The sequence below is a fragment of the Phocoena sinus genome, chromosome 5, assembly GCF_008692025.1.
Source record: "Phocoena sinus isolate mPhoSin1 chromosome 5, mPhoSin1.pri, whole genome shotgun sequence".
Classification (NCBI taxonomy): Eukaryota; Metazoa; Chordata; class Mammalia; order Artiodactyla; family Phocoenidae; genus Phocoena; species Phocoena sinus.
Window position 1 is genome coordinate 36,505,847 of NC_045767.1, and position 25,445 is coordinate 36,531,291.

General features: G+C 53.2%; 1 protein-coding gene across 2 annotated transcripts in view; it reads left to right on the forward strand.

Moving 5' to 3' along the window:
* Window positions 1–25,445, forward strand: part of JAKMIP1 (janus kinase and microtubule interacting protein 1) — a 131,925-nt gene that overhangs the window by 47,303 nt on the left and 59,177 nt on the right. The window contains exons 2-3 of one of the 2 annotated variants that reach the window (XM_032632707.1): window positions 12,668–12,923; window positions 20,355–20,849. In XM_032632707.1, the coding sequence (XP_032488598.1) occupies window positions 12,795–12,923; window positions 20,355–20,849 (624 nt within the window). In that variant the 5' untranslated portion in view covers window positions 12,668–12,794. Of the gene's footprint in view, window positions 1–12,667; window positions 12,924–20,354; window positions 20,850–25,445 lie in introns of those variants that run through there. The other variant, XM_032632708.1, reaches the window with a different exon arrangement.

Below are 25,445 nucleotides of genomic sequence, written 5' to 3' on the forward strand. Positions count from 1 at the left end.
AGCCCCTTGGAAAGTTTGTGAGGTTTGGCCAGTGAAACCCACTCCTGGGAAGGGAATAATTCTAAACATGCACAAAAGTGCCTGCAAAGCGAGGGTCAGTACAGCTGAAAAAACGTTGTTCACGTTTGTTCTACTCCCTCCAGTCTTTTTTCTCTCTGTGTGGATGAAATGGTTCCCTTTAAAAATTGGGACAATATTTTATATGCCGTTCTCATTACTTAGTAAATATACTGCATTAGTTTCCTATGGCTGCTGGATGAAGGGACCACAGACTGGGTGGCTGAAACGACAGAAACTTATTCTCTCGCAGTCCTGGAGGGTGGAAGTCTGAGGCAGTGTTGATTCCTTCTAAGGCTGTGAAGGGGGATCTGTTAGAGGCCTCTCCCCCAGCTCCTGGGGGTTTGCTGGCCCTTCTTAGGGTTCCTTGGCTTCTAGCTGCGTCCCTCTGATCTCTGCCATCTTCACACAGTGTTCTCCCTGTGTGCGTGTCTGTCTCCAAATGTCCCCTTTTTATAAGGACACCAGTCATATTGGATTAGGGCCCATCCTGATGACCTCACTTTAACCTGATTACTTTGGTAAAGACCTTATCTCCAAATAAGGTCACATTCTGAGGTACTGGGGGTTAATACTTCAGCGTGTAGATTTTTATAGGAGGGCGAGGAATTTAACCTATAACATATATCAAGAACATTTTTCAACATCATTGAAATTTTTCTTCTGACATTGTGGCTTTCAAAATGTTTTTCAGCTGGCATGGAATCCTTTTAACAAATGAAATCTTGAAGTCCATGTGAAAACCCTCAAGTGCAGGTTAAAGTTGGGGAGGGAGAGTGGTGCCCAGGCTTTGGAGGAGTTCAGAGGGAGAGCAGGGCTGGCCTCTGCCGTTGTGTGTGTGTGTGTGCGTGCATGTGCGTGTATGTCCGGGTGTGTGTCAATGAGTATTAATGATTAATATTAACTAATGGGATGGGTAATAGTTAATAATTATCCCCATTGTTCCCAGAGGGGTGGGGAGATAAGTGATTTTTAATCTCATCTTTATCTGTCTTGTTCACATTTTCCATAGTGAGCATGTAATACTTATTAATTAATTATATGTAACTCATTACTGTTAATAACATTAATTAATAATTAAATTATGACTTAACAAGTTAACGCAACTCATGCCGTACTCACAACAGCCCAGCCCTGTGAGGTAGGTGTTATTACTTTCATCATTCTCCCAGGTGGAGAAACTGAAGGCCAGAGAGGACAGGTAACCTGCCCAGAGGACAACACAGCTAATGAGGGGCAGCTAGCTCAGTCTCTGATGCCACAGTCAGCCCTTGAGAACCCTCCACTCCACTGCCATTTCTGAGCTTCTGGACTGAGAAATTCCATCAGTGGAGTGTAGGTGAGGCAGGCTGTGTGCCGAGCATGAACAAAGTATTGGGTTTTGTGCTGTGTGATTTAACATTGTGTGTCCCCCTTTCATTTCAACTCAGGTTTCTGGGGCACCCCCATTTTTTTTTTTTTTTCCAGTCCGTGGGGCTCTCACCACTGCAGCCTCTCCTGTTGCGGAGCACAGGCTCCGAACGCGCAGGCTCAGCGGCCATGGCTCACGGGCCCAGCCGCTCCACGGCATGTGAGATCTTCCCGGACCGGGGCACAAACCCACGCCCCCTGCATCAGCAGGCGGACTCTCAACCACTGCACCACCAGGGAAGCCCTGGGGCACCCCCATTCTAATCTGTGTCCAGTTGCAGACAACAGAAGCCACTCTCTTGGGTTCCTTTAAACAGAGGGGTGTCGTGCAGGGAAACAGGTGCTGACAGCATGCTTGGAAGGTGGAGGAGTGGGGTTTGGGCTGGGCCTCAGGGTACCACCCCAGAGTTGCCCTCTGGGGAGCTGGGGGGGGTAGAAGCCACTGTCCCAGGGCTACAGCTGCAAGCAGAGAGGTGGCCAGACCCCAGGAGCACCAGAGCATCCCATGTCCTCCAGGCCCACACCAGCAGATGGGCACCTGGCACCAGCACCGGGTTGCCCATTTATCCTGGAGTCAAACCTTGTGTTTATGAACGATTGAATGAATTGAATGAAGGATGGAGTGTGAGTCCCATGTGAAACGCTAGCCCCGATGGAGCTGAGAAGTGTAGATCTCAGCTTGCCAGCCTCCGCAGTTGACGTTGGCACGTTTGTCCCCCTAGGGGGTCATTTCCTCAGGGTATGAGAGAGTATGGCCAGACCTCTAAAGAGAATTTTGAAGAGCTCCTGCCTCTAATCTTCGAATGAATCACTGATGTCCTGGAGCAAAGGACTTGAAGGGTTCGTACTTGACATGCAGCATGTGCTGTTTCCCGGAGTGTGAGTCAGCTTTGCAGGAACTGGGGCAGGTGTGTGGCGGCGATGGCTCCACAGGGCAGAGCCTTGTGCATTTCCTGAATCCCAGCGAAGACACAAGAAGTGCAGCCTAAAGCTGCTCTGGGACCTGTTAGGAAAACAGCGACAACACGCTATCTCTCAGCAGAGATGGGTGAACCCACGGGACGGGCACTGAGAACACATGCAAAGCTCCTGTCTGTTCACATGGAGGAGCGTGGAAGAGGCGGGGCTGCACGGGCTGTGTTCTGGGGCATAAGATGGGGAGTGCCACCAGGCAATGGGACAAGCAGCCCCTTATTCTGAAAGTGTGGAGTCGGGTGGGAGGTGGGGGGAATAGCAGTTATCCCTCCCTTGTGGGGGGGAGAAGGGCCACAGAGTGGAGCAGAGGAGGCTGGAGGGAGCAGGCTGCGGAGTCAGGCCCGGTGGGATCAAGGGCCCCATTTCACCTCCTTGAGCCTCAGTTTCCTCAGCTGTAAAATGGGTAGTCAGCTGAATTCCATGAGCTTGTTACGGAGTTTCAGTACAAAACTGTTTAAATGCTGAGTGGCTACATGGTTTGTCGCTGTTGTTTGGTTTCTGCAGGCTGTTCACAGAACAGAGCTTTCTGGGTGCAGAGGACCTGCTGTCATGTGGGTTCTGGTCAGCTGATTTGTTTGTTTTTTCCTGGGCCGGCCATTTCTTAGGAATCTAGTTTCTTTACCTTAGTTTGGCTCTTAACTAGTACTAAGTTTCATCAAAAGTAAGAAAAGCAAGCAAGAAAGGGCTAAGAGTAGGGGTGGGCTGGGGACGGCAGGGGCCCTTTCTGGCTGTGTGAACATGGGCAGTGGCTCAGCCTCTCTGTGCTTCAGTTGTCTAATGTGCAAGGTATGCCAGATGAGCCTCCCTGTCAGGAGCTCGAGAGGGTTAGCGAAATGACTCTATGCAGACACTTAGCACGTTCTAATAGGTCCCTCATTGGTGCTTCCCTCATTCCTGCTCCTGGAGGGAAATATTATCACTGGGGTGCTGAAATAGGATCATTCCAAAAGTGCTTAAATATTCTCACGGTTATTTGGGTTTAAACAGACCAAAATATGGATTCGTAGATGCCTGCAGGAAACCAGATCACTTCCATAAGCATTGAAGGGATGGTCCATTCACTGTGTAATTTTCCCCCTCCCACTATTTCTTAATTCCCAGGACACCAGTCTCTATCACGGTGTTAGGTGATGATTTGAAAACATTTGTAAGAATTTCTGTGACAGCTAGCAGTTCTACTGGGCAGCGCTTTGGGAAGGAACCAATGGACTGGGCTTTCAAAGGTTTGGGTTCAAGTCCAGGCAGGGGTGGGACTTTAAACATTCAATTACTGCTTCAAATATTTCTTGCGTTCCTTTCTCTGTTTCTTCTCTCTTCTCCTCTCATTATGCATATGTTACAGCTTTTGTAATTATCCCACAGTTCTGGGATATTCTATTCTGTTTATCTCAGAGTTGTTCTTCTTTAATTTGCTGTTCACTTTGGAAAGTTTGTATTGATGCATCTTCAAACTCACTGATTCTTCAGCCATGTCCAGTCTACTAATGAGCCCCTCAAAGGCATTCTTCATTTCTCTTACAGTGTTTTTGGTCTCCATCACTTTTTGCTCCTTTCTTAGGATTTCCATGTCTGCTGACGTTAGCCATCTATTCTTGCGTGTTGTCCCCTTTTTCCATTAGTGCCCTTAGCGTATTGATCAGAGTTATTTAAGGCTTCGATCTTCTAATTCCAATATCGCTGCTATATCTTAGTCTGGTTCTGATGCTTGTTCTGTCTTTTCAGACTTTTTCTGTTTGGTTGTTTTTTTGTTTGTTTTTGCCTTTTAGTATACCTTGTAACTTGTTGTTGTTGTTGAAAGCTGGCCAGGAAGTATTTGGTAAAAGGAATCTGAACCGGTTCCCACAGAGGTTTCTACTCCTGGGTTTCTGCTGTGGTATGTTGTTCTCTGTATCTGCCTGTCTGCAGTGGTTTGCCTCATGACCTCGGTTCTCTGACGGATATAAGAAAAGTTACTGATTTTCAGTTTGTTCAGCTCTTGTCTTGTGATGACTCCAAAGTTCCTTACACACCAGACCAGAAACAAGAAGTTTGATTCCATTGTTTCTGTGTTCTCCCTCCTCCCTCCTTCCTTCCCTCCCTCCCTTGTTTCTTTCTTCCATTTTTCTTCCCTTCCTTCCTCCTGTGTAGGTGTCCCCTCCTTTTCACTGGGTGGAACTTTGCCAAAGTGGCCACAGGGCAGGTAACTGCACAGTATTGCCCTATTGGGGTTTCTCTGGTTTTTTTTTGGTAGGGGAGGGGAGCTGGCATCCATGAGTGCAGGTGTGGCCTCTGTGGGTCCTTGACCATGAGTCCTGGTGTTTCAGAGTCTGCAAATTCAGAGAGGCCTCCTGTCCCTGAACTTGGCTGTACTCTACTTCTTTGGGACATATCAAGATGGACATGCTAGGACCAGGTGATGGAGGCTGTCCAAAGATCCCTGGGCTCTCCTGCTCCTGTTGAAGGGGTGTCCTCAGGGTCCAGCTGTTGCTTAGGTCAGCTCCAGCCATTCGCATGGTCTTGACCTCAGAGGTGACGATGCTGATTCTGTGACTGGGGTGACAATGGCAGGGGACGATGGCAGGTGATGCTGCCATCAAAAGGAAGGGGTGTTCTGACCTCCTAATACTTTTCTAGGGATTGAAGAGTGGTGGTCCTTGGAGAAATCTCACTACACCCTTCTTACAGCAGTTTTAAGGTGCAAAGGGCAGGTCTCCTCCGCAGCTGGTATGGAGATACTGAAAAGAGCAAGGCAGCAGGTGTCTGAGAGGAGGGAGCGTTGGGCTGGTGAGGCAGTCAGCATCCCGAGGTGGGGGCGGGGTGGGGCGGGGCTACTCGGTGCCGTGGTCCAGTGCGGTGCCTGCATACAGGAAGTGAGCGGTACGCTTGCGCTGAGCAAATGAGGGAATGACGTGTTCACTCGGCTGAGCTCCTCTCTGCAACCAGCTACCCAAGGGCAAGGCCAAAGTCTTGGATGCTCATATCTTGTCATTTTGCTGAGGGCCACATTTGACTATGGGGGGTACCCATCTGGCACAGCAAGGGGGCCAGCTTGCAAGTGAGCCAGACCCGCTATCCCGGGCACTCGTGTCTCTGTCCACACAGAAGTCAGTTCTTACGTACTGATGCTCGGCTTCATGGTTGGGGGATTATTTTTACCAAGGACTCAGGAATCCTGCATCCCTTGAAGGATCTCTTGTGTCCTTCTGCCTGAACTTTGTAATTGTAAAGACACCCGTGGGCTGGGTATGAAAGAAGTGTATGTGATGCTTTTACAGATCAGCAGACGTCCGGGAGGGGTCCTGATGTCGCCAAGCACCTGCTCTGGGCAGGCACTTTGCTTGATACTGGAGAGTCAAGTGAGTAAGACGGTTTCAAAGTAGCTGAGAATCTGGCAGGGCAAGCAGACAAGGAGACGCGGCAATGGGGCGAGTTGGCAGGGGCCTCGCAAGGCATCCTTGGTGATGTGCGGACTTTCCCCTGAGGCAGTGGGACCACAGCAGGTTGACGTGTTGTTTGATTCTTACTGTTGTTGTTTTGATTATTTCCTAGGCAGGGGTGCAATGTGGGCTGACTCCTGCTTCAGGAGGCTTCCTCTTGGTGGCTGTAGCTGGGTGACTGGAGTCGGGGGACCAGGGAGACTGCTTGGTAGTCCGCCAGGCTGCAGGTGGCAGGTGCGGGGAAAGGGAAGGATGCTAGAGGGAATCTGACAGGTGGCACCGTGGGTTTGGGCATTGCCCGTGAGGGGCAGGCAGCAAAGTCAATGGTGGGAGGAGCGGCCCATGCCTGTGTGTCCCCCTGAGCTGGGGTTTGTCCAGTAGATGAGTCCATTCTTTTCTCTCCACTTGCGGAAGCAAGTTTGCCACCAGCCGGGTTCCCCACTGTGGGGACGAACTCCCAGGCCCCAGGCTTCGCTTCACCCACTCCTCTTTCTCTGTCCCTCTGAGCTCCATCCACCACACCAGCCGCAGTGCCTGGCTCCGGGGTGTAGAGTGCTATGTCCACACGTTTGGAAAAACACACCCACAGGAAACTGGTGCTGGCCAGCCCTGTCCCCATGGAGAGATGTCCCTTGCTGAGTACCTACTGTCTAGGACCTTCTCAACAGTGACAGCTCCACTTCACAGATGGGAAGACCGAGGCCCAGGGAACTCAGATCACAGACCGCAGACCAGAGTGACTGACTGGGATTTGCATCCAGGTCTGCCTGCCTCTTTTCTAACTGCATGACCGCAGGCAGCTTACTTACTGTTTTGGGCCTCGATTCCTCCATCCACAAGATGGGGGTAACAATGGCACCTGCATCATAGTCATTGGGAGGCTTAGATGGATTTGTTCTGTAAAAGGCTGACCGTGGGGCCTGATGAGGGGCATGAGCCTCGCTCTTCTTATGCCTCGTCCCCTGGAGGAGAGGAAGGTGGGGGAGTGTGATGGGCATCTTCAGGCTCTAAAGGGCCTTCTGTGTGGCGGGGCAGTGGGCTTGTTTGGGGCAGCTTCCAGGTGCTGGAAGGCACCGACAGCAGAAGTCCTAAGGAGGCCCTCTTTATTTGTGCGTCTCCGTGTTTTGGGCTTGAAATAGGAAGTGCTTTCTAAAGTAGGGATGCCCTGGAGAGCAAACGTTCTCATTGTGGTGGCGTCTTCCTGTCCCTGGAAGGACTTTCAAGAGAGGCTGGAAGGCCACGTGTGGCAGCTCCCACAGGGGAATGGCCGGGAGGAGGTGACCTGTGGGGCCTCTGGGTCCCAGGGTCCCTGCTCACTGACCTTGTCTTTGTTTGCGTTATTTTTTCATCACACATTGAAAAGCCCTGTTTCTGGGCCACTTCATGGCCTTCCAAGTACTGTCATAGCCATTGTCCCAGTTGGCCCTTACCAGTGTGCCGGTGGGGTCGTGCTGGTGACCTGACCAGTGGGAGTCTGAGGCTGCCCGCCGAGCTTCCCCTGCCAGGGCCCGCAGTCTCTGCCCTGCCACCCCAGGGCACAGCCCACACCCCCTTTCTCCTCTGCTTACCCCCTTCCTTCCAGAACAACCAGCTTTTCAGCAAACCCAGATGTGTGGCTTTTTAGTGTATGTGTGTCTGTGTGTGTGTGTGTGTGAGCCTCAATTTCCTCATCTCTTAATCGGGAGAACAACCTTTGCGCTGCCTGCCCCTGGGGTCACTCTGTGGTTTGGCTGCAGTGAGGTGGACCGTGGCGGGCAGCTGGTAAACCAGACTCAGATGGGGCTCGCCTGCAGTGACTCGGGTGGCTCTGAACCCCTCTGAGCCCAGTTCCCTCGGTGGAACGATGGGAATGATGATCCCGTCAGCCTGTGGGCCTGCTGTGGGCGCACCTGCTCAGAGCCTGCCGATTCTGTGCTTCCCTTTGTTGTTGATAACAGGAATTCTGAAGCACCCAGGCCTTCCCGAGTCATTGGAGGCTCCAAGGAGCCTTCACAAGATGCTCAGGACCCCTTTTGGGGAACTCCGACATGGAGGCTGGAGAGGCAGGTCTGCGCATCTCAGAAATGCTTTCCTTGGACATTCAGGGTTTCCCCATCCTCGTTGGAAATGCTGAACTAGTGCGTGTGGTGTGTATGGACATTCGGGGTTTCCCCATCCTCGTTGGAAATGCTGAACTAGTGCGTGTGGTGTGTATGGACATTCGGGGTTTCCCCATCCTCGTTGGAAATGCTGACTAGTGCGTGTGGTGTGTATGGGATGTGTGTTGTGTTTGGAGGGTATGTGTGTGGTGAGTTTGTGGTGTTTGGTGTGCATCTGTGTGTGTGGTGTGAGTGTGGTGTTTGATGCCTGTGGTGTGGTATGTGTGTCTTCGTCAGCTTGGGCTGCTGTAACTGAACTCCATAGACTGCATGGCTTAAACAACAGGCATTTATTTCTCACAGTTGTAGAGGCTAGAAGTCCAAGATCACGGTGCCAGGATGCTCAGGTTCTTATGAGAGCCCTCTTCCTGGCTTGTAGACAGCTGCCTTCTTGCTGAGTCCGCACCAGGCAGAGACTATAAAGGCACTAATCCCCTTCACGAGGACTCCACCCTCACGATCTAACCTTTTCCCAAAGGCACACCTCCTAATACCATCGCATCGGACATTAGAATTTCGACATACGAATTTTGGAGAGAGACATTCAGTCCTTAGCAGTGCGTATGTGTACTCACTTCTCTGTGGTGTATATGTGTGGTGTGTGCATTGTGTGTGTGCTTCTGTATGATGTGTGCATTGTGGTGTGTGTGCGTTTGTGTGGTGTGTGGTGTATGTAGAACATTAACAGAAGCCACCCCTCCCTGTCACTAGAGGGACCCTCAGATGTTTGTTGGGTGCAAAATGTATAACCTGAACTAGAAAGGGAGGTCAGCACAGCGCAGGCCCTGTGGTTGCAGAGCCCGCGGCTGGGAGACTTGGCAGCAAGGGGCTTGAGTCCCAGCTCAGTGGGAACGGGTGGCCCTCGGTGTAGGGAGGAGCTTGGCAGGGTCTTGGCTCCGGTGGCCCCTGGGATGAGAGGGTCCTAGGTGAGGGGTCAGCCAGCCCAGGCAGGGGAGCCCAGCTGCCGTGATGAATGACATCATTGGCCCGGCAGTGGGGGCCATGGGAGCCGAGGGCACCCCAGTGAGCTGGGGCCGGGCCCGTGGGGTCCGTGTGGGGTGGTGCCCACCCCACAGCCTCTACAGCTCAAGGCAAGCTCTGCTGACTGCCAGGTGGGCTCAGGGGAGTGGTGAGTTCTCCTCTCCCCACTGGGCCCCCCCTCCCTGTGACCCCAGGCAGGCCTCTGATCTGTCTGGGCCTCAGTTTCCCCATCGGTAAAGTGATTCTGTCTCCTGTGGCGGCCCCAACCCTGCTGGACTCGTGGTCCTGGATGGTGGCTGAGAGTCAATCTGGTGAGGCTTGGGCTGCAGGGACACCCTGACCCTGCCTGTGGGGCGGAGAGGGCTTCCGGAGGAGGTGTGGCCGGAGTCGAGTGCGGGGCACGGTTAGAAGGTGGCCCTGTCAGGCAGGGAGAGGCACGGGCTGAGGACGGCAGGGGACGGCAGGTGTGGCTCACGGGGGCCACCACTGGTTCAGGCCGGGCAGTGGATCAGGGCCCAGCACAGAGGGCTGCTTTCTGTGGCCATGGGCACTGTCCCCTGCAGGTTGTCAGCAGGGAGTGGCGAGGAGGGTCATCCCACTGCCCCTGGAGCCTGGGGGGGCAGGCAGTGTGCAGGCCAGGAGACAGGGGAGGCCACAGTCAGGCCAGCGGGATGGCCAGAGCCTTGGGAGGAGGGGACACCTCTGAGAACTGGTGGGAACAAGGCTTGGTGGCCGGACACTGATGGTCAGGAGCCCCGGGGTCAAGGTGAGGACCGAGCCGCCACACAGAGAGCTTGGAGCAGGGCCCAGGGAGCCGAGCGCTGCCAGATGTGCTGTTCTGTCATCATTTCTAAGACGTGCCAGCTCCGGGCTGCTGGGGTCTGTCGCGGGACGCAGAGGCCCCGGCACTGTGGCCGCAGGCTGCCTGCTCTGGGGTTAGCCGTGGTGCCAGTCCTGGCGCCCACACCACCCCTGCGTGGCCCGCTGCACTTCATGGCTCGAGAGTCCTGGGTGAGGAGAGCACAGAGGTTGGTGGCGGAGCTGGGCTGAGCGACTGAGCCCAGCTCCTTCTGGGTCCTCTTTATAGCCCTGAGCCCCAGAGCCCAGAATGTGTGTTAGGAAAACCCGACTCAGCTGACTTTATTACATCTCATGAACTTTTTTTTTTTAACTCCCACTGACTATCTTGCACCAACACTGTATAAGAAGAGTCTGGACAGGTAGCACCTTATTAATTTGCTGTAATTGGAGAATGAGGTGTCCTAAGAACGTTAATATTTTAGGCCTTGCAGGCTTTTTACGTATTAAAGGTAATACTGAAGGTAATAAAAGTAATTATTATTTTACTCTCTTATTTTTTGGGGGGAAGGTATGGTAGAAAAATCTTTGCTCTCTTTTCATTCTCCTATCTGCGTGTTTGCCTTTTGCAGAACACCGTCTGCCGGTTTTTAGTTTCCTTCTGCTCTGGGCTGGGAGAACAGACAGCGCAGCTTGCTAGCACTGTGTGTAAATCATGAGATAGTAGGCTCTGAGTGAGGGGCAGGGGATTTGCCTGTGGTGTGGCGTGAGCTGGCTTATTACTGATGTGAAAGGAAGCAGGGAAAGAAGCAGGGCTCAGTGCTGAGAAGCTGGCTATCTTAAGTCATTCAACAAAGTGCTGAATGTCTCCCACGAGCGTTTTCCCCTTCATGCCCAGTGTATTCCTTTCCGGTGTCTGCCATAAAGAATTTCCACAAATGGAGAGGCTTAAAACGACAGAAATTTACTTTCTTACAGTCTTGGAGGCCAGAGTCCAAAATCTGGCGGTGTCAGTGGTGTCGGCGGGGTGCTGCTCCTTCTGGAGGCTCTAGGAAGGGACCCCCCGGCCTCCTCCAGCTGCATCACTCCAGTCCCCCCTCTCTCTTCACACGGCCTGCCCTTCTGCATGTTCTCTGCTCTGTGTCTCTTTCAAGGGCACATGTCACTGAATTTAAGACTCACCCTCATCGTGGATGATCTCATCTTGGGATCTTTAACTTGATTACATCTGCAAAGACCCTTTTTCCAAATAAGGGCATATTCCCAGGTTCCGGGGAATAGGATGTGAACATGTCTTTTGGGGACCATCATTCAGCCCACTGTGGTCCTCATCAGCCAAAAGCTGACCCCTGTTGCTCGGGGCCTGCTGCCCAACCAAGCATCCTCAGAGTTGCACTTAAATTCTGTCCGGGGCCAGCATCACCGGTGCATGGTGTGGTTGTAGAGGCCGTCAGGGGGCTTCACTCTTGGTTTAATGCTCAGTGTCGTGGTCATGAGAAGCTGAATAGCTTTTGCAACAAGACCCTCGCATTTCCATTTTGCACTGGGCTGCACATTCCATACCTGGCCTTGACTCTGTCCGTGGTCTCTAGGCCCCATGTGGTCGGGCAGTTTACTCCCCTTGTCTCCCTCTGCCAGTGACTTGGGTAATAGTTGATAGAGGTCTCAAATACCCTGTTTACTATTTCTTGCCAACGCCAATCCCAATTCAGAGTTATTTTATGTATTCATTTCCGTAGTCGCCTCCCTGGCTAGAAAGTTCTATGATGGCTGGGACGTTGTCTGGCCCTCCATCGCATCCCAGGGCTAGCGCAGGGCCACGCTGAGTATAACTTCTGGAGCGCACCTTCTCGGCTCTTCTCTCCCCGTGCTGTGGCATCGAGCAGTCACATCTCCTTGCTGAGACTCTCGGGCTTCTTGGTCAACACTGTGCTGTACCGTGTTCCGTGGGGTGACAGAGGTGTAGCATCCAATACACAGTGCTACTGGCTGTCACTAGGGCCTGATTTTAATGGCTTTGGCTTTGACACCGTGTGGGCTGTGAGGGCAGCCCTACCAAATGGACGGTCTGGGGTCCCCCAGGGAAATGTGAGTGCGGGAGGGGCCGTTAGCTTATCAGGGCATCCCATTGGCCGCCTGACCAGCTCAGGCCTGGCCAGGCAGGCACAGAGGCCTGGAGGACCGCAGAGCACCATGCTTGGCTGTCACCTCCTCCAGGGGCTGTGCTACTCCCCCAGGCTGGCTTGGGCACCAAAACTGGGCCCAGAGCTAACAGTTCTGGGCAACCAGTGCTGTGCTAGTCCTTGGGGTGGGGAGGGAACCACTAGCCTTTAGGGAGTCTAAAAGCCCAGTTTTCAGAGTGCGGTCCTTAGACTCTGCTCCCGAATCACCTGGGTGTGTGGATGAGACATCCAGGTCCCCTGGCCCCCTCCCCACAGGCCTCAAGCTTTGAGCTCTGTGCTCCCCCGGAATCCTGCCTTTGAATCAAGCACCAGGGTGACTGAGGCTCAGTCACACTTGCAGACCGAGGTCTATAGTTGCTTAGATGCCATAGTCCCATCTTGAGGAGGCCAGGACTGGACCAGACAGAGCTACTCAATGAGGGGTGGTCACCTGGGAGCCTCACCTGGGAGCCTGGGAGACATGCAAATCAGATTCCTGGGGGTGGGCCCAGGACTCCGTCTTAACAAGCTTCCAAGAGATTCTGATGCAGCCGCTGTTGGAGAAGCCCTAGGTCAGTGTTGTGAATGGTGGGGCATCTTCGGGGTGAGCAGGTGCCCGGATCAGGGAGGGAGGCATCAGCAAACGCTACCTGCCATCGTGTTTGAGTGCCCCAGGCAAGGGGGCACCGGCCCCTCTCTCTCTGCTGACCTGGCTTCCTTCCTCCCCCAGGGTCCCAAGTGATGGTGGTTTACGCAGAGGAGGAGCTGAGACTGATTAGCACGGTGGAGCTGGGAGCGGCGCCTGCTGGCTGGCGGGAGTGAACACAGGATCTCAGCATCTCAACCTGAGAGGAAGCATGTCTAAGAAAGGCCGGAGCAAGGGCGAGAAGCCTGAGATGGAGGTGGACGCGGTGCAGATGGCCAACGAGGAGCTGCGGGCCAAGTTGACCAGCGTTCAGATCGAGTTCCAGCAGGAAAAGAGCAAGGTGGGAGGGACAAGGGCCTCCTGGCTCAGGTGAGGGGTGGGCTGTGAACTCCCGGGGGACAGACTGCCCCCGAGGTAAGCGTGAAGGGTGTGTCCCAGGGCTGGGGTGGGGTTGGGCGCTCCGCCTCTCTGAGCCTCAGCTTGCCTCGCTTTAAAATGGGTATAACATCAGTGGTGGTACAGAGACCACCTGGATGCGAATCCTGTCTGCTACCCGCCCCCCCACCCTGACCCTCCCCGACATTTGGCTCTGATCTCGGACAAGGTACTTCACTCTCCACGCTGTAATTTCCCTCACCTGCAAGATGGGATCATAACAGTACCACCTGATGGGCCGCTGGGCAGGAGTAAGGATGTAAATACGTATATCAAACGTAAAGCAGCGGTCCCCAACCTTTCTGGCACCAGGGACCGGTTTCATGGAAGACGGTTTTTGCATGGACAGGGTCGGGGGGAGGGTACAGGTGGTAATGCGAGCAGTGGGGAGCCACAGGGAGCGCCAGGTGAAGCTTCACTCGCTCGCCCGCTGCCCACCTCCTGCTGTGCGGCCCGGTTCCTAACAGGACCGGTACCGGTCCACGGCCTGGGGGTTGGGGACCCCTGACATAAAGGGCTTGATTTGAAGCCTGACTCTGTGATGGGAGCTGTTTTGCTCTCGTAAGGCAGGTATGAGCTTTGGAGCCAGTCAGTACGATGCCCCGTTGGGTGCCAATCAAAGTGTCAGCGTGCTGGGCAGCCAGTCACAGTGGGAGGAGCCCAGGCTTCCTAATCATTCAGACCTGGCTTCAGACCTCACCTTGACCCCCGACTGCCTTCACGATCTTAGACAAGTGACATAAAGTCTCTGAACCTCCGTTTTCTCACGTGTAACATGGCATCATGATAACCACCCAGTTTAAGGTTGTCTTAAAGATCTTAGGTAACGTAAGCAAGAACAGCCCATCCGGTGCCTGGGCGCTGCCCCAGTCCTCCTTGTTGGTGTGGTTCTGACCTGGGCGGTTTGAGGGCAGAAGCAGGCGGGGTGGAGGTGCTCTCCTAGCAGGGTGGAGCCGCCATTCGTATGAGAAGAGGAGGACGGGGTTAGGGCTTGCTCCTAGGGGCCCGACTGAGGGGCTGGCCTTACACCCCAAGCCGTGAAGGTACCCTCCGGCCCTGCCCACAGCACCTGAGGGAGGGGAGGGGCTGCTTGGGGGAGGGCAGCAGGTGTCTGGTTGAGAGCTGGGACTCTGGTAACAGCTGCAGTGCTGAGTGGGCTCCAGCTCCTGGGTGGGGAGGGGCTGGGGCTTGGTCCTTGGCTCTGACCCCAGCTCAAGACAGCTACATGGAGAGCAGAGGCAGAGCCCCCGACCTGGGATGATGAAGACTGGGCTCCTGGAGCTTGGGGACACACGTGCTGCCCCCCATCCCCAGACACTCAGAGTTCCAGGGCCAGTGCAGCCAAGGTGTTTCAGTACAGTTGCTGGTGGTGCCAGCCTGTCCACATCCTGTCCAGCTCAGGAAGGATTTGCCTGCCAGGATCCCCCGGGTTGTCAGCTGCACAGCTGGGCCTAGAGGGGCTGACCAGGCAGTAGCAGCAGCAGCTGTGGTTATGGGGAAAGCCGCACAGCCAACGTCATTCGGCCAGGTCTCCGTCCCACCTCCACCACCTAACTCGCCTTGAGGCCTTGGGGCAAGCCAGGTAGCTGCCTTATGCCTCAGTTTCCCTATTTGTTAAATGGGGACATCTGATGTGTCTGCTTCCCTGGGTTGTTTAAGGAATAAATGAGAGAGTCATATCCGGAGCCTGGGCACTGCCTGTCACATGTAGTTACTCAGCAGTTGGCAGACACTTACGCGTCTGCTACACAGGCCACACCAGGTACCTTAGAGGGCCTCCTGACCCTCATAGTGACCGGTGAGGTCAGATATGGCTTTCCCCACTTTATTGGTGGGCAAACTGAGGGTTGGAGAGGAGAGGTGGCTGGGCTGCCATAATAAAGTACCACAGACCGGGGCAGGGGTTCAACAGCAGAGATTTATTTCCTCACAGTCCTGGAGGCTGGGAGTCTGAGTTCAAGGTGTGGGCAGGGTTGGTTTTTCCTGAGGCCTCTCTCCTGGGCTTGTAGACGGCCGCCCTCTCCCTGTGTCCTCACATGCTCTTCTCCGTGTGTGTCTGTGTCCTAATCTCTTCTTGTCAGGGTACCAGTTGTATTGAATCAGGACCCACCCCCATGACCTCATTTAACTTAGTAACCTCTTTTAAGACCGTCTCCATATACAGTCACATTCTGAGGGTCTGGGGGTTAGGACGGCCACTCAGGAATTTGGGGGGACACAGTTCAGCCCATCACAGCAGGTGTGCACAGTCACAGGTCACACAGGTGTTGGCACTGGGTTGGAAGCCAGGCCTACAAGAAACCCAGTCTGTTCCTCCCCAGGCACCTCCTGCCTCTACGTGCCCTGGCTGCCCGTTTGCTCAGCCCAGCCACCCCGTGGCCCTGCCGGGGGGCTTATCCAGGCCGCCACTGGGAGAGTTTCTGTTCTCAGAGAATTCAGCAATGTGCTTACTGGCTGGTATGAGAAACATAAGTGTAAACTTTGTGATTGCGTTTAACCGCTGTTTCTATATGATCTCATGATAACTGTTGCTGATGTATTTACGGTGTTGTTACTTTAGCAGAGGAGTCCCCATTGAACACCGCAGGGCGAGGGCATGTGGGGAATGTACCTGTTGGTTCATCCACACATTCATCAAGCCCCCAGCCCCCCGCCCCGTGCCTGTGCTCTGGGACTGGGCTGGGCGTTTGGAAGTGACTCAGAAACGGCCTGCCCTCAGGCAGGCTGGGTGCTCATATACTCAGGGAGCTAGCCGGATGACAGTACTTGGCATGTTGCACCAGAGCTTTTAGGAAGCCATGCAATGGTCAGAGTGGCCCAAGAAAGCTTTGCAGGGGTGGTCTGGAGCTGGCTCTGAAGGATTTTGCTGGCTGGCACAAAAGGGAGCAGGGCTCACACCGTTCCAAGTGTCTGGCATCACCTGGGAGTATGCTCGGCACCAATCAGGGTGCCAAGGCCACTGGGGCAGAGACCCTGACTTGTTGAGGCCCATGGCCTGGAGTGGGTGGGGGCAGAGAGGGCAGTGGTCAGCACATGGGCCCAAGCCAGGCCATGAAGCTTCCGGCTGCTGCCCACCGCTCACCGAGCTGATGATTCATTCGTTCTTGCAATGAGCAGCCCACCCTGGTCTGGATCTACACTGGGCCAGGGACTAGTCCAGCTACAGAAGTGAATCAGGCTTCATCTTGCCCTGCAGGGGCTGCCGGCTGCAGTGGGTAGGCCGGGAGAGTTGGAATTTGGGTGTGATCTGTGTGGTGATGGAGGGAATAATGCAGGGCTCTGGGAGCCCAGGGGAGGCCCTGACCCAGTCGGGGAAGCCTTCCGGGTCTCCTGGAGAATGGAGGGAAGGTGAGGCACAGGGACTAGGCAGAGGGACCAGCTAGCCTAGGAGCTGGCACCCACATGGGGTGGGGTGGGGGGGAGGGCCAGTGCCTCATGCCCCAGGGAGTGGATGCTGTCATTCATTCTTTACAGAACTGCCAGGCCCCTCAGCCTTTCATTCTTTCCTTTGCTCAGTCCGTGGCTAGTTATTGAGCACCTACTGTGTGCCATGCTGTGTCCCAGAAGCTGGGTTGCCCTGGAGATCCTCTCCTGGAGCTAGTATCTAATGGGGGAGGTAGGGAACGAAGGCCAGGAGATTAGCATGTAATATTTATGCCATAGTGAAAAGTGCCAAGAAAGTAAAGCAGCAGAAGCTGGTGGAGAGTCGTGGGGCTGCAGTGGGGGTGGCTCTTTTGGGAGGTGGTCAGCAAAGGGGTGCTGCAGGGGGTGGGAGGGCAGGTCCTGCAGAGGCCTGGCTGGGAGCATTCCAGGCAGAAGGGCCAGCTTGGGGAAAGGCCGCAGGCGGGAAGGTGCCTGCATGTCTGAGGTGCAGCAGCCAGGGACGTGGCTTGAGCTGGGTGGTCAGGGAGGAGGACCGGAGAGCCATCAGCCGGGGTCAGTCCTGTGGGCTGGGGAGGATGTGGGCTTGTATGCTGGATGCCACGAGCCCTCGAGGGTTTTTTTGGTTTTCTTTCGTATTTTTACATGTATCAGTTCAGTCATTTATATCACTATGAACACTATTTTACACTTTGGCTTATAATCCAATACCACTTTATTTTGTTGCTCAGACTGTTCTAGTTTGGCCACGGGAATCTCTTTCAGTTGACCCCTGTGCTCCTTTGCACCCCATCATTGTGACATTTATTTATTAATTTATTCTTGGGTACACCCTTACTTTCCAGTCCTGTAAGGTGCTCCAGGTTCGTCTCGTATATTCCCTGCCCCAGTCTTAGAGCCACTCATTTCTCCAAGGAGCCCTGGTCCCACTTATTAGAGAATGGCATGAGAAACCAGGATCTGGGCACTGGGTGTGCTCACCGCTGCTGGCATGTCGTTGCTTCTAGGCTTAGCTGACAGAGCAAGGAAGTGTATGCGTATATACTAACCGTGTATGTGTACATATCTAAAATATTTCTAAATGTAGCATCTGTATGTATATTAAGTTAAACATGAGTTCTTACCGATGTCCCCAGGCTAATCCACCAGCACCTGGATCCTCTGGCTTCCTCCCCTTGCTCATCTGTCCTCCCTCCAGCGGGGAGGGCCTGACCCCACCACCCATTTACTTAGTTACTCAGCACTCCAGTGGTTTCAGAACGGTTAACCCGCACCCCGTGGATTCAGAGGGCAGTAGAGGGAAACCTTCTAACGTGTGTGTTCAGAGGCCTGTGCTGGCCGCTGGGAAGGACTAAAGGGCGAGTGTGCGGGGGCAGAGACAGGGCGATGGGTGAGAAGGTGACTGCCATGGTCTGGCAGAGGGCTGCTGCCTCTGGCTTGGACCAGGGTGGTCGCAGGGAACGGGGAAAAGTGGTCTAGGCCTGGAAGTGGAGACCCAGCGCTGACAGATGGACTGAGGAGTTGGGGAAGGAGCCAAGTGGAGGCTGACTTCACTGTGCCCACTGGGGTGCTGGCGGTGCTGTCTCAGAGTTCTCCAGGCCAGCCCCTCCCACCTAGATGCCTGCCCTTTCTTGGTCACTTTGCTCTTGCCACATTTAGAGCCCAGATGCTGAGGCAAGGCTGGTAAGGGCCCCTCTCTCCTGCTGCACCTCTGGACTTGGGGGCGGGGCACAGCTTGGAGGCAGCTGGCGAGTCAAGTGGCACATGACTTTCGTAGACCTGCTCCACTCAATGGAGTAAGGAGCGGGTGCTCTGTGCCCACCAGGGGCCACCCCCGCCTCACTGTGCCACACCTGGCTCATGGCGCTTGGCCTCGGCCCTCAGCTTTTCTAGGCAGAGCTGCTGGGACCCAGCAGGGCCTTCTCCCGCAGCGCATCCACTGTTAGCCTCCCTGCCCTACACACGGGTGTCACGTGGCCCATCTCAGCTGGCCCCCTCTGCCCCTCCCAGGGGCAGGCCCGGCCTCGCCCAGGCTGCCGTGCACACAGCTCTGCTCACGCTGGCCACATTCCTCCTTCCTTTACTGCCTGGGACCAAACTCCCCTTTATCCGCTCATCCGCTTTCAGCTTTCCTCCTCCCAACAGTCTTTAAGACCAGCTGTTGATAGCCTTGTTTCACAGGGAAGGGTCAGGAAGCTCTGGGAGGTTTGTATAGTCAGGGTTCTTCAGAGAGAAAAAGAACCAGTAGGAGAGAGAGCTGGAGAGGGATTTGGTTTTTTTCAAGAAGGTGGCTCACATGGTCATGGAGGCTGACAAATCTGAAATCTGCCGGGCAGATAGGCTGGAAATTCGAGGTAGCATTGATCTCACAGTAATGAGGCAGAATTCCTTCCTCATTGGGGGACCTCAGTCTTTTCTCTGAAGGCCTTCAGCTGACTTGGTAAGGCCCACCCACATTATAGAGGGTCATCTGCTTTACTCCAGGTCTACTGATTTAAATGTTAATCACATCCTTAAAAATTCCTTCACAGCAACATCTAGACTGGTGTTTGGCCGAATGACCTGGTACCACAGCCCTGCCCAGTTGACGCGTAACATTAACCATCTCGAGGTTAAGTAGTTGCAGAGGGAAATGCACTCGTCAGTGCAGGTTCGGATTCCGACAAGATCCCAAATCACTGTCAGCATCCCAGAAAGTTAGAACAGTGTTGCCTCCTTAGAAGGAGAACGCCAGAAGCATTTAGTTCCTCCCTGGGGAGATCATGTTAAATATTTAAAGTTTTGGCTTCCTGGCACTCAATCCCTTAGGAAGAGGCCAATTCTAGCTCTCGGGTGGGATGAGCCCTGTGACAGGTCCGGTCCTTGTTTTATTTCTGTGATTATGCGTGTTTGATGTAAGGAGACATTGATCTTGTATCTTTGCCTGGCCAGGTTTATTTGCTCCTTTCCCTGCTGTTATGAGTAAGGATTTATCAACCCGAGTGACATCGTAAAACTCCTCACCTAAAATTAATTTCAGCATGTTGGTATTCTATAGACTGTGGTCTGGGGGAAATGTTGCCACCTTGGAAGCAGCTCATCTATGAGAGACACATTTGTTTCTGTTCTTCGGAGATTGCTGTAATTTGGAAAACGAATGGGTTCCTGTGGAATGTGTGTAATTGTGTGATATTTGAAATAAAAAGATCGAATAAAGCCTTTTGGAGTGTTTGAAGAAGACACTCCCTTGGCATATTTTACAAATAATGTTTTGTTTGCTGAATAGACGAATACCTTCTGGTGGGGTTAGCAGCCTGGCACCTGCAGACCACTGGCCCTGGGGCCAGGCGCCTGGGGGTGAAGCCTGTCTCTGCCCCTTGGCAGCCCCTCATCCCAGGCAGGTCACCAGCGGCACATCTCTGATGCTTGGCTGCCTTGTGGCAAAGCAGTTACCTCCTTCCTGGCTGCTGTGAGAGCTTCATGTAGAGGGAAGGGTCACAGAAGCCCCAGCCCGGGCAGGAGAGCCACTCAGCAGTGAGGGCACCTCCACCCCTGCCCCTCTCTACGTCCACCTGCTCGGCCTCCTCTAACTCCAGAGTTCAGGGCGTGGGCACTGGAAATGTGTTTCTGGTTTACAATCTGTTCTGCTCTGATGAGACAGATGATTTCTGCGCGGCATATCTTGTGACTGATAAACTGCCCTTCCTCGTAAATCTCCAAATTGGAAGGGATGTCAAAGCCTTACTTTCCTCTCCAACACCCTCAGATGTTTTTCCACGGCTGGGAACATCTCAACAAAATAGTAGGGAAGACTCTGCGTGGGACTGATGGAGGTGGCGGGAGGGGGAATTGGAGTGTGGGGACCGGGAGAGGGTCTCAGGGGCCGGTCGCACACGAAGGGACACGGGGAGGTGGCGGCGGGCCTGGCCGGCTCCCCTAGCCTGGACCCTGACCGGCTCTCCCCCCGCGGCTGCAGGTGGGCAAGCTGCGCGAGCGGCTGCAGGAGGCCAAGCTGGAGCGCGAGCAGGAGCAGCGGCGACACACAGCCTACATCTCGGAGCTCAGGGCCAAGCTGCACGAGGAGAAGACCAAGGAGCTTCAGGCGCTGCGCGAGGTGCTCATCCGCCAGCACGAGCAGGAGGCAGCGCGCACGGCCAAGATCAAGGAGGGCGAGCTGCAGCGGCTGCAGGCCACGCTGAACGTGCTGCGCGATGGTGCCGCCGACAAGGTCAAGACGGCGCTGCTGGCCGAGGCGCGCGAAGAGGCTCGCAGGGCCTTCGACGGCGAGCGCCTGCGGCTGCAGCAGGAGATCCTGGAGCTCAAGGCGGCACGCAAGCAGGCGGAGGAGGCGCTCAGCAATTGCATGCAGGCCGACAAGGCCAAGGCGGCCGACCTGCGCGCTGCCTACCAGGCGCACCAGGACGAGGTGCACCGCATCAAGCGCGAGTGCGAGCGCGACATCCGCCGGCTGGTAAGTGCGCTGCCCTCTCCCCCCCACCGGCTCGAGTGCGTACCTGACCTTCCGCACACGCAGCCCATCCTCCCTGCACACACGCACCCTGCTCTTATGCACAAGCAACTTGTCCTCCCTGCACACATGCAAGCCCTCCTTCCGCATACACGCAGCCCATCCTCCCTGCACACACGCACCCTGCTCCCTCTTACACACAAGCACCTTGTCCTCCCTGCACACATGCAAACCCTCCTTCCGCACACACGCAGCCCATCCTTCCGTGATGCATGCACCATGTCCTCTCCACAGCAAGTGCCCCAGTCCTCCCTCACGGAGCAATAAATGCCGAGTTTTGGGGACCCACTGTGCTCCAGGCATGGTTCTAGACCCTGGGGTTCCAACAAAGCCCCTGCCATCCTGGGCGTGGAATGGAAGCTTTGGCAGGTCTCTCCTGTCTCTGGAAGACACCTAAGAAATTTAAGGACTGGAGGCAGAAGGACCAGGTGTTCTTTTTGGAGGCCTGGTCCAGCTGTCCATCCCTAGACTGGTCGCCAGTGAGTGACAGAGCATCAGTTCACAGCTTAACAAGCCAGTACCAAGAATGGCAGAAGAGATGCACTGATTTTAAATGTCTAATGTATAGAAAATCTAAGCACATACCGATACTAAGTTCTCAGAAGTATTCCCCAGCCCCTTTTCCCTTTGTGTGTGTAGGGGCGGTGTTATCACATAATAGGAAGAGAAGGCTTTGGAGAAAGTCTCTTCTGGGTGTGAATCCAGACTCCCTCACTGGTTAGCTGTGTGAGCCCAATCAAGTTGCTTACGGTCTCTAAGCCTCTGGTGCCTCACCTACAAAAGGAGGAATAATCACGTATCTGTTACAGCATTACGAGAATTAAGTTAACTAAAGCATCTATCCGGAGCTTATAGATTGTGTAATAGAAGGCATGTAAAATATGTTCCTCTGTTACAGGAAATGTATATTTAAGGTAAATAAAATGGGGGAAAACCAAGTATTTGCACAAGAGACAGACTGAGCTTAATTTAAAACGAACCAAGGACTTGGTGTCTGTTTCCATTTCAGTGCCAAACAGAAGTATCCCCAGCTCAGGTAGTCTCAGTGTGTGGGGGCCACTTAGGAGAATAGAGTGAAAAGAATAAATGTCCATTTCTCCAGTTCTCCACGCATTTGATAAATGTCCCTCGTCAGACAGGCCTCTTGGCAACATGTTCAGAAAGTGGCCTGCGTTTTGTTTCTTTGTCAGCTGGATTGGATTAGAAATGCAAGAAGGCTTCCAGGCTTCCGCTTACACATTTAACATGCCTCTTAAGAAACAGTTAAGAAGAAAAGGCAATTATGGTCAATGTGGGGCTATTGGACACATTCTTTTAGACCAGTTAGGATTAGGTCTGAGAAGACTCCCCCCTCCCCCCAATACACAGGGACTTAAAATCTGAAAGTTGTTTCTCTTTCATATACAAGGTCTGTAAAGTGCTCCACAGAGTAGGGTAGGCCACAGGGCCTCTTACCTCTCCCCTCAGAAGGGGCTCTGGGATGTGGCCATGGTCCTCATGGCCCCTCATGCCATGGAGTGCCAGCCATCACATCTGCATCCCAGGTTGGCAATAGGAGGGCAGATGAAGGAGGGTATGGTCTTCATTTAAAAGCACTTTTCTTTCTGGAGGTTCTATATACTTCCACTTCCATCTCTTTGGCGGGAAGTTACTTGCTCAGCCTCACCCAGCTGCAAGGGGAGCTGGGAAATGCATGGCAGCTCCTAATAAATCCTGGTATGGCACTCTGTTCATTTCCTAGGGCTGCTATAACAAACTCCATGGCTTATAACAACAGGAATTTATTCTGTCGCAGTTCTGGAGTCTAGAAGTCTGAAAACAAGGTGTCAGCAGGGCTGTGCCCCTCTGAAGGCTCCAGGGAAGAATCTTTTGTTTGCCTCTTCCAGGCTTGGGTGGTTGCCAGGAATCCTTGGCGTTCCTCGGCTTGCAGCTGCATTACTCCAGCCTCTGCCTCCACATGGTCTTCTCTTCCCCATGTGGCTGTGTCTTGTCGTCTTCTTATAAGGACACCAGTTACTGGATCTAGGGCCCACCGCAATCTGTTATGATTTCATCTCAGTTATATCTGTAAAGACCCTATGTCTAATAGGATCACATTCTGATTTTCCTAATAGACATGAAATTTGAGGGGGACACCATTCACCCAACTACAGGTACCAAGGAGGAGACGAGAATGGATCTTGGGGTAGCAGCTTCTTTTTCATTCTTTGATGCTCCAAACTTTGCAAATGAAGTGGAACTAACAGAATTATTCACAGATTGGTGGGTTCGTTGGGAGCTGGCTAAACTGAGGTTTTCACTGAGACGAGTGTCCTGATGGATGTGACTGCTGAGAAATGATTAGATTCTGTGCCTCTGGGGCTGAGAGAGGGCATAGTGAGGGCTTTGCAGGGGCTGACCTGAGTCTGAATCATGGATCTGCTTCTGACTAGTATGTGGGCACATTCACCTCTCAGGGCCTCAAGCTTATCTGTAAGATGGAGTAAATAATGTCTACTTTGAGGGTCTTTTGAAGACTGAGAGAGTGTCTCTTAAGTACAAATGTAGTCCCGAGCTCACACTAGCATGTAAGTGAAAAGTGATAGCCGTCATCCAGACTGTTGTTCTTTCCCTAAGTGTATGTCAACTAGAATCTTATGGTTGCAAGTGACAGAAATTCCACCTCAGACTAGCTTAAACCGCGAGTCTGTCGGCTCTCATGACTGAAGTAGCAGGACTAGCCTCAGGCATAGCTCCAGTGGCACTAATGATGTCACCCCGGACCCAGGTTTCTCAGGCTCTGCTGTGTCCCCGGATGCGTCATTCTCAGGCTCTGAGCTCTCAGTGTGCTGGTGAGATGCCACCACTGTGCCGGACCCCACATCCTCACAGGAAACAGCCCAGTTGATTTACAATGTTGTGTTAGTTTCTGCTCTACAGCAAAGTGAAGCTGTTATACACATACATATATCCACTCTCTTTTAGATTCTTTTCCCACATAGGTCATTACAGAGTATTGAGTTAGGTTCCCTGTGCTATACAGTAGGTCCTTATTAGTTATCTATTTTATATATAGTAGTGTGTGTATATGTCAATCCCAATCTTCCAAGTTATCCCTCCCCCCCCTTCCCCCTTGGTAACCATAAGTTTGTTTTCTACATCTGTGACTCTATTTCTGTTTTGTAAATAAGATCATTTGTACCATTTTTTTTAGATTCCACATATAAGTGATATCATATATTTGTCTTTCTCTGTCTGACTTACTTCACTCAGTATGACAATCTCTAGATCCATCCATGTCACTGCAAATGGCATTATTTCATTCCTTTTAATGGCTGAGTAATATTCTATTGTATATATGTACCACATCTTCTTTATCCATACCTCTGTCAAAGGAAGTTTAGGCTGCTTCCATGTCCTAGCTATTGTAAATAGTGCTGCAGTGAACACTGGGGTGTGAGAGAAGCTCTTTCTTAGCTCCTAAGGAGAAACAGGAGGGTCCTAGCAACACCCTCTTCCGGGCTGTTGGCTCTGATTGGGTCATGTATCCATCCCTGAACCAGTTACTTGTAGGCGGTGGAGCCATGCAGGTGATGTGAGCCAATCAGGGCCTGCCCTGGGAACTTGGAGTGATTTCAGCCCCACCCCTCTCCTGAACCACATGGTGAGAGTGGGAGTGTGGGAGAAGGGGAAATGGATGCTGGGAGGCAACCCAGGAATGTCCAGCACACTCAGGTGTTGGGGTTTGGGGAAGCTTGAGAAGCTCATTGTCAGAGGTTTATACTTCCTCAGGTCCTCAGGGCAGGGGGCAAGATCACTAAGGGCCCAGCCTGGGGGCCAGACCAGAGTCGACAAATAGAGTAGCTGTGTGAGCTGGCAGGTCTCCTGACCTCTGGAGCCTCAGGACTCTGGCTGGGGAAATGTGACAACCTAGAAAATGTTGGCTCCACAATCTATTCCACATTGTCCATCCATTCCTGGATGCCATCTCCACTAGTGGAGACTGTTTTCTGGGAACCTTTCCCACATGATGGGGTGTAAGCCCTCTGCTCATTTTCTAGGATAAATGGGGAATCGGTGCTCTTCCAGGCTGAGAGTTTGGATTTCCAGAGATGTCTTGCTTAAGATGCCGTTCTTTCTTGTGGGAGGAACTAGTGTAATGCAGTGGTGGAGGCAGCGCTTCCGGGCTCCCGTGCAAAGCCAGGAGTGTGCAGCTGGGATGCTGAGGGGGACGGACTGGAGCCCTGCCTGTTAACTTGTAACACCTCCCCAGTTGGCACCACTGATTCCCCTCGATTTATCTTTTTCTCCTAGCATTAATCATGCTCTGATCTACTCCATGTTGACTTTTTTATTCTGTTTTCAGCTACCCTCCCCTCTGGAATGGAAGCTCTGAGGGCCGGGACTCTGATCTGTTTTGCTCGTCAGTGTTTCCCAGCACCTGCTGATGGCACTCAATTCAGTATTTGTTGAATTAATGAAAGCATGTTTAAGTGGTTTCAATTAATGAACTTTCGCTGGTTCACATTGCTTCTGGATTGAACTCTGCAGTGGCAACAG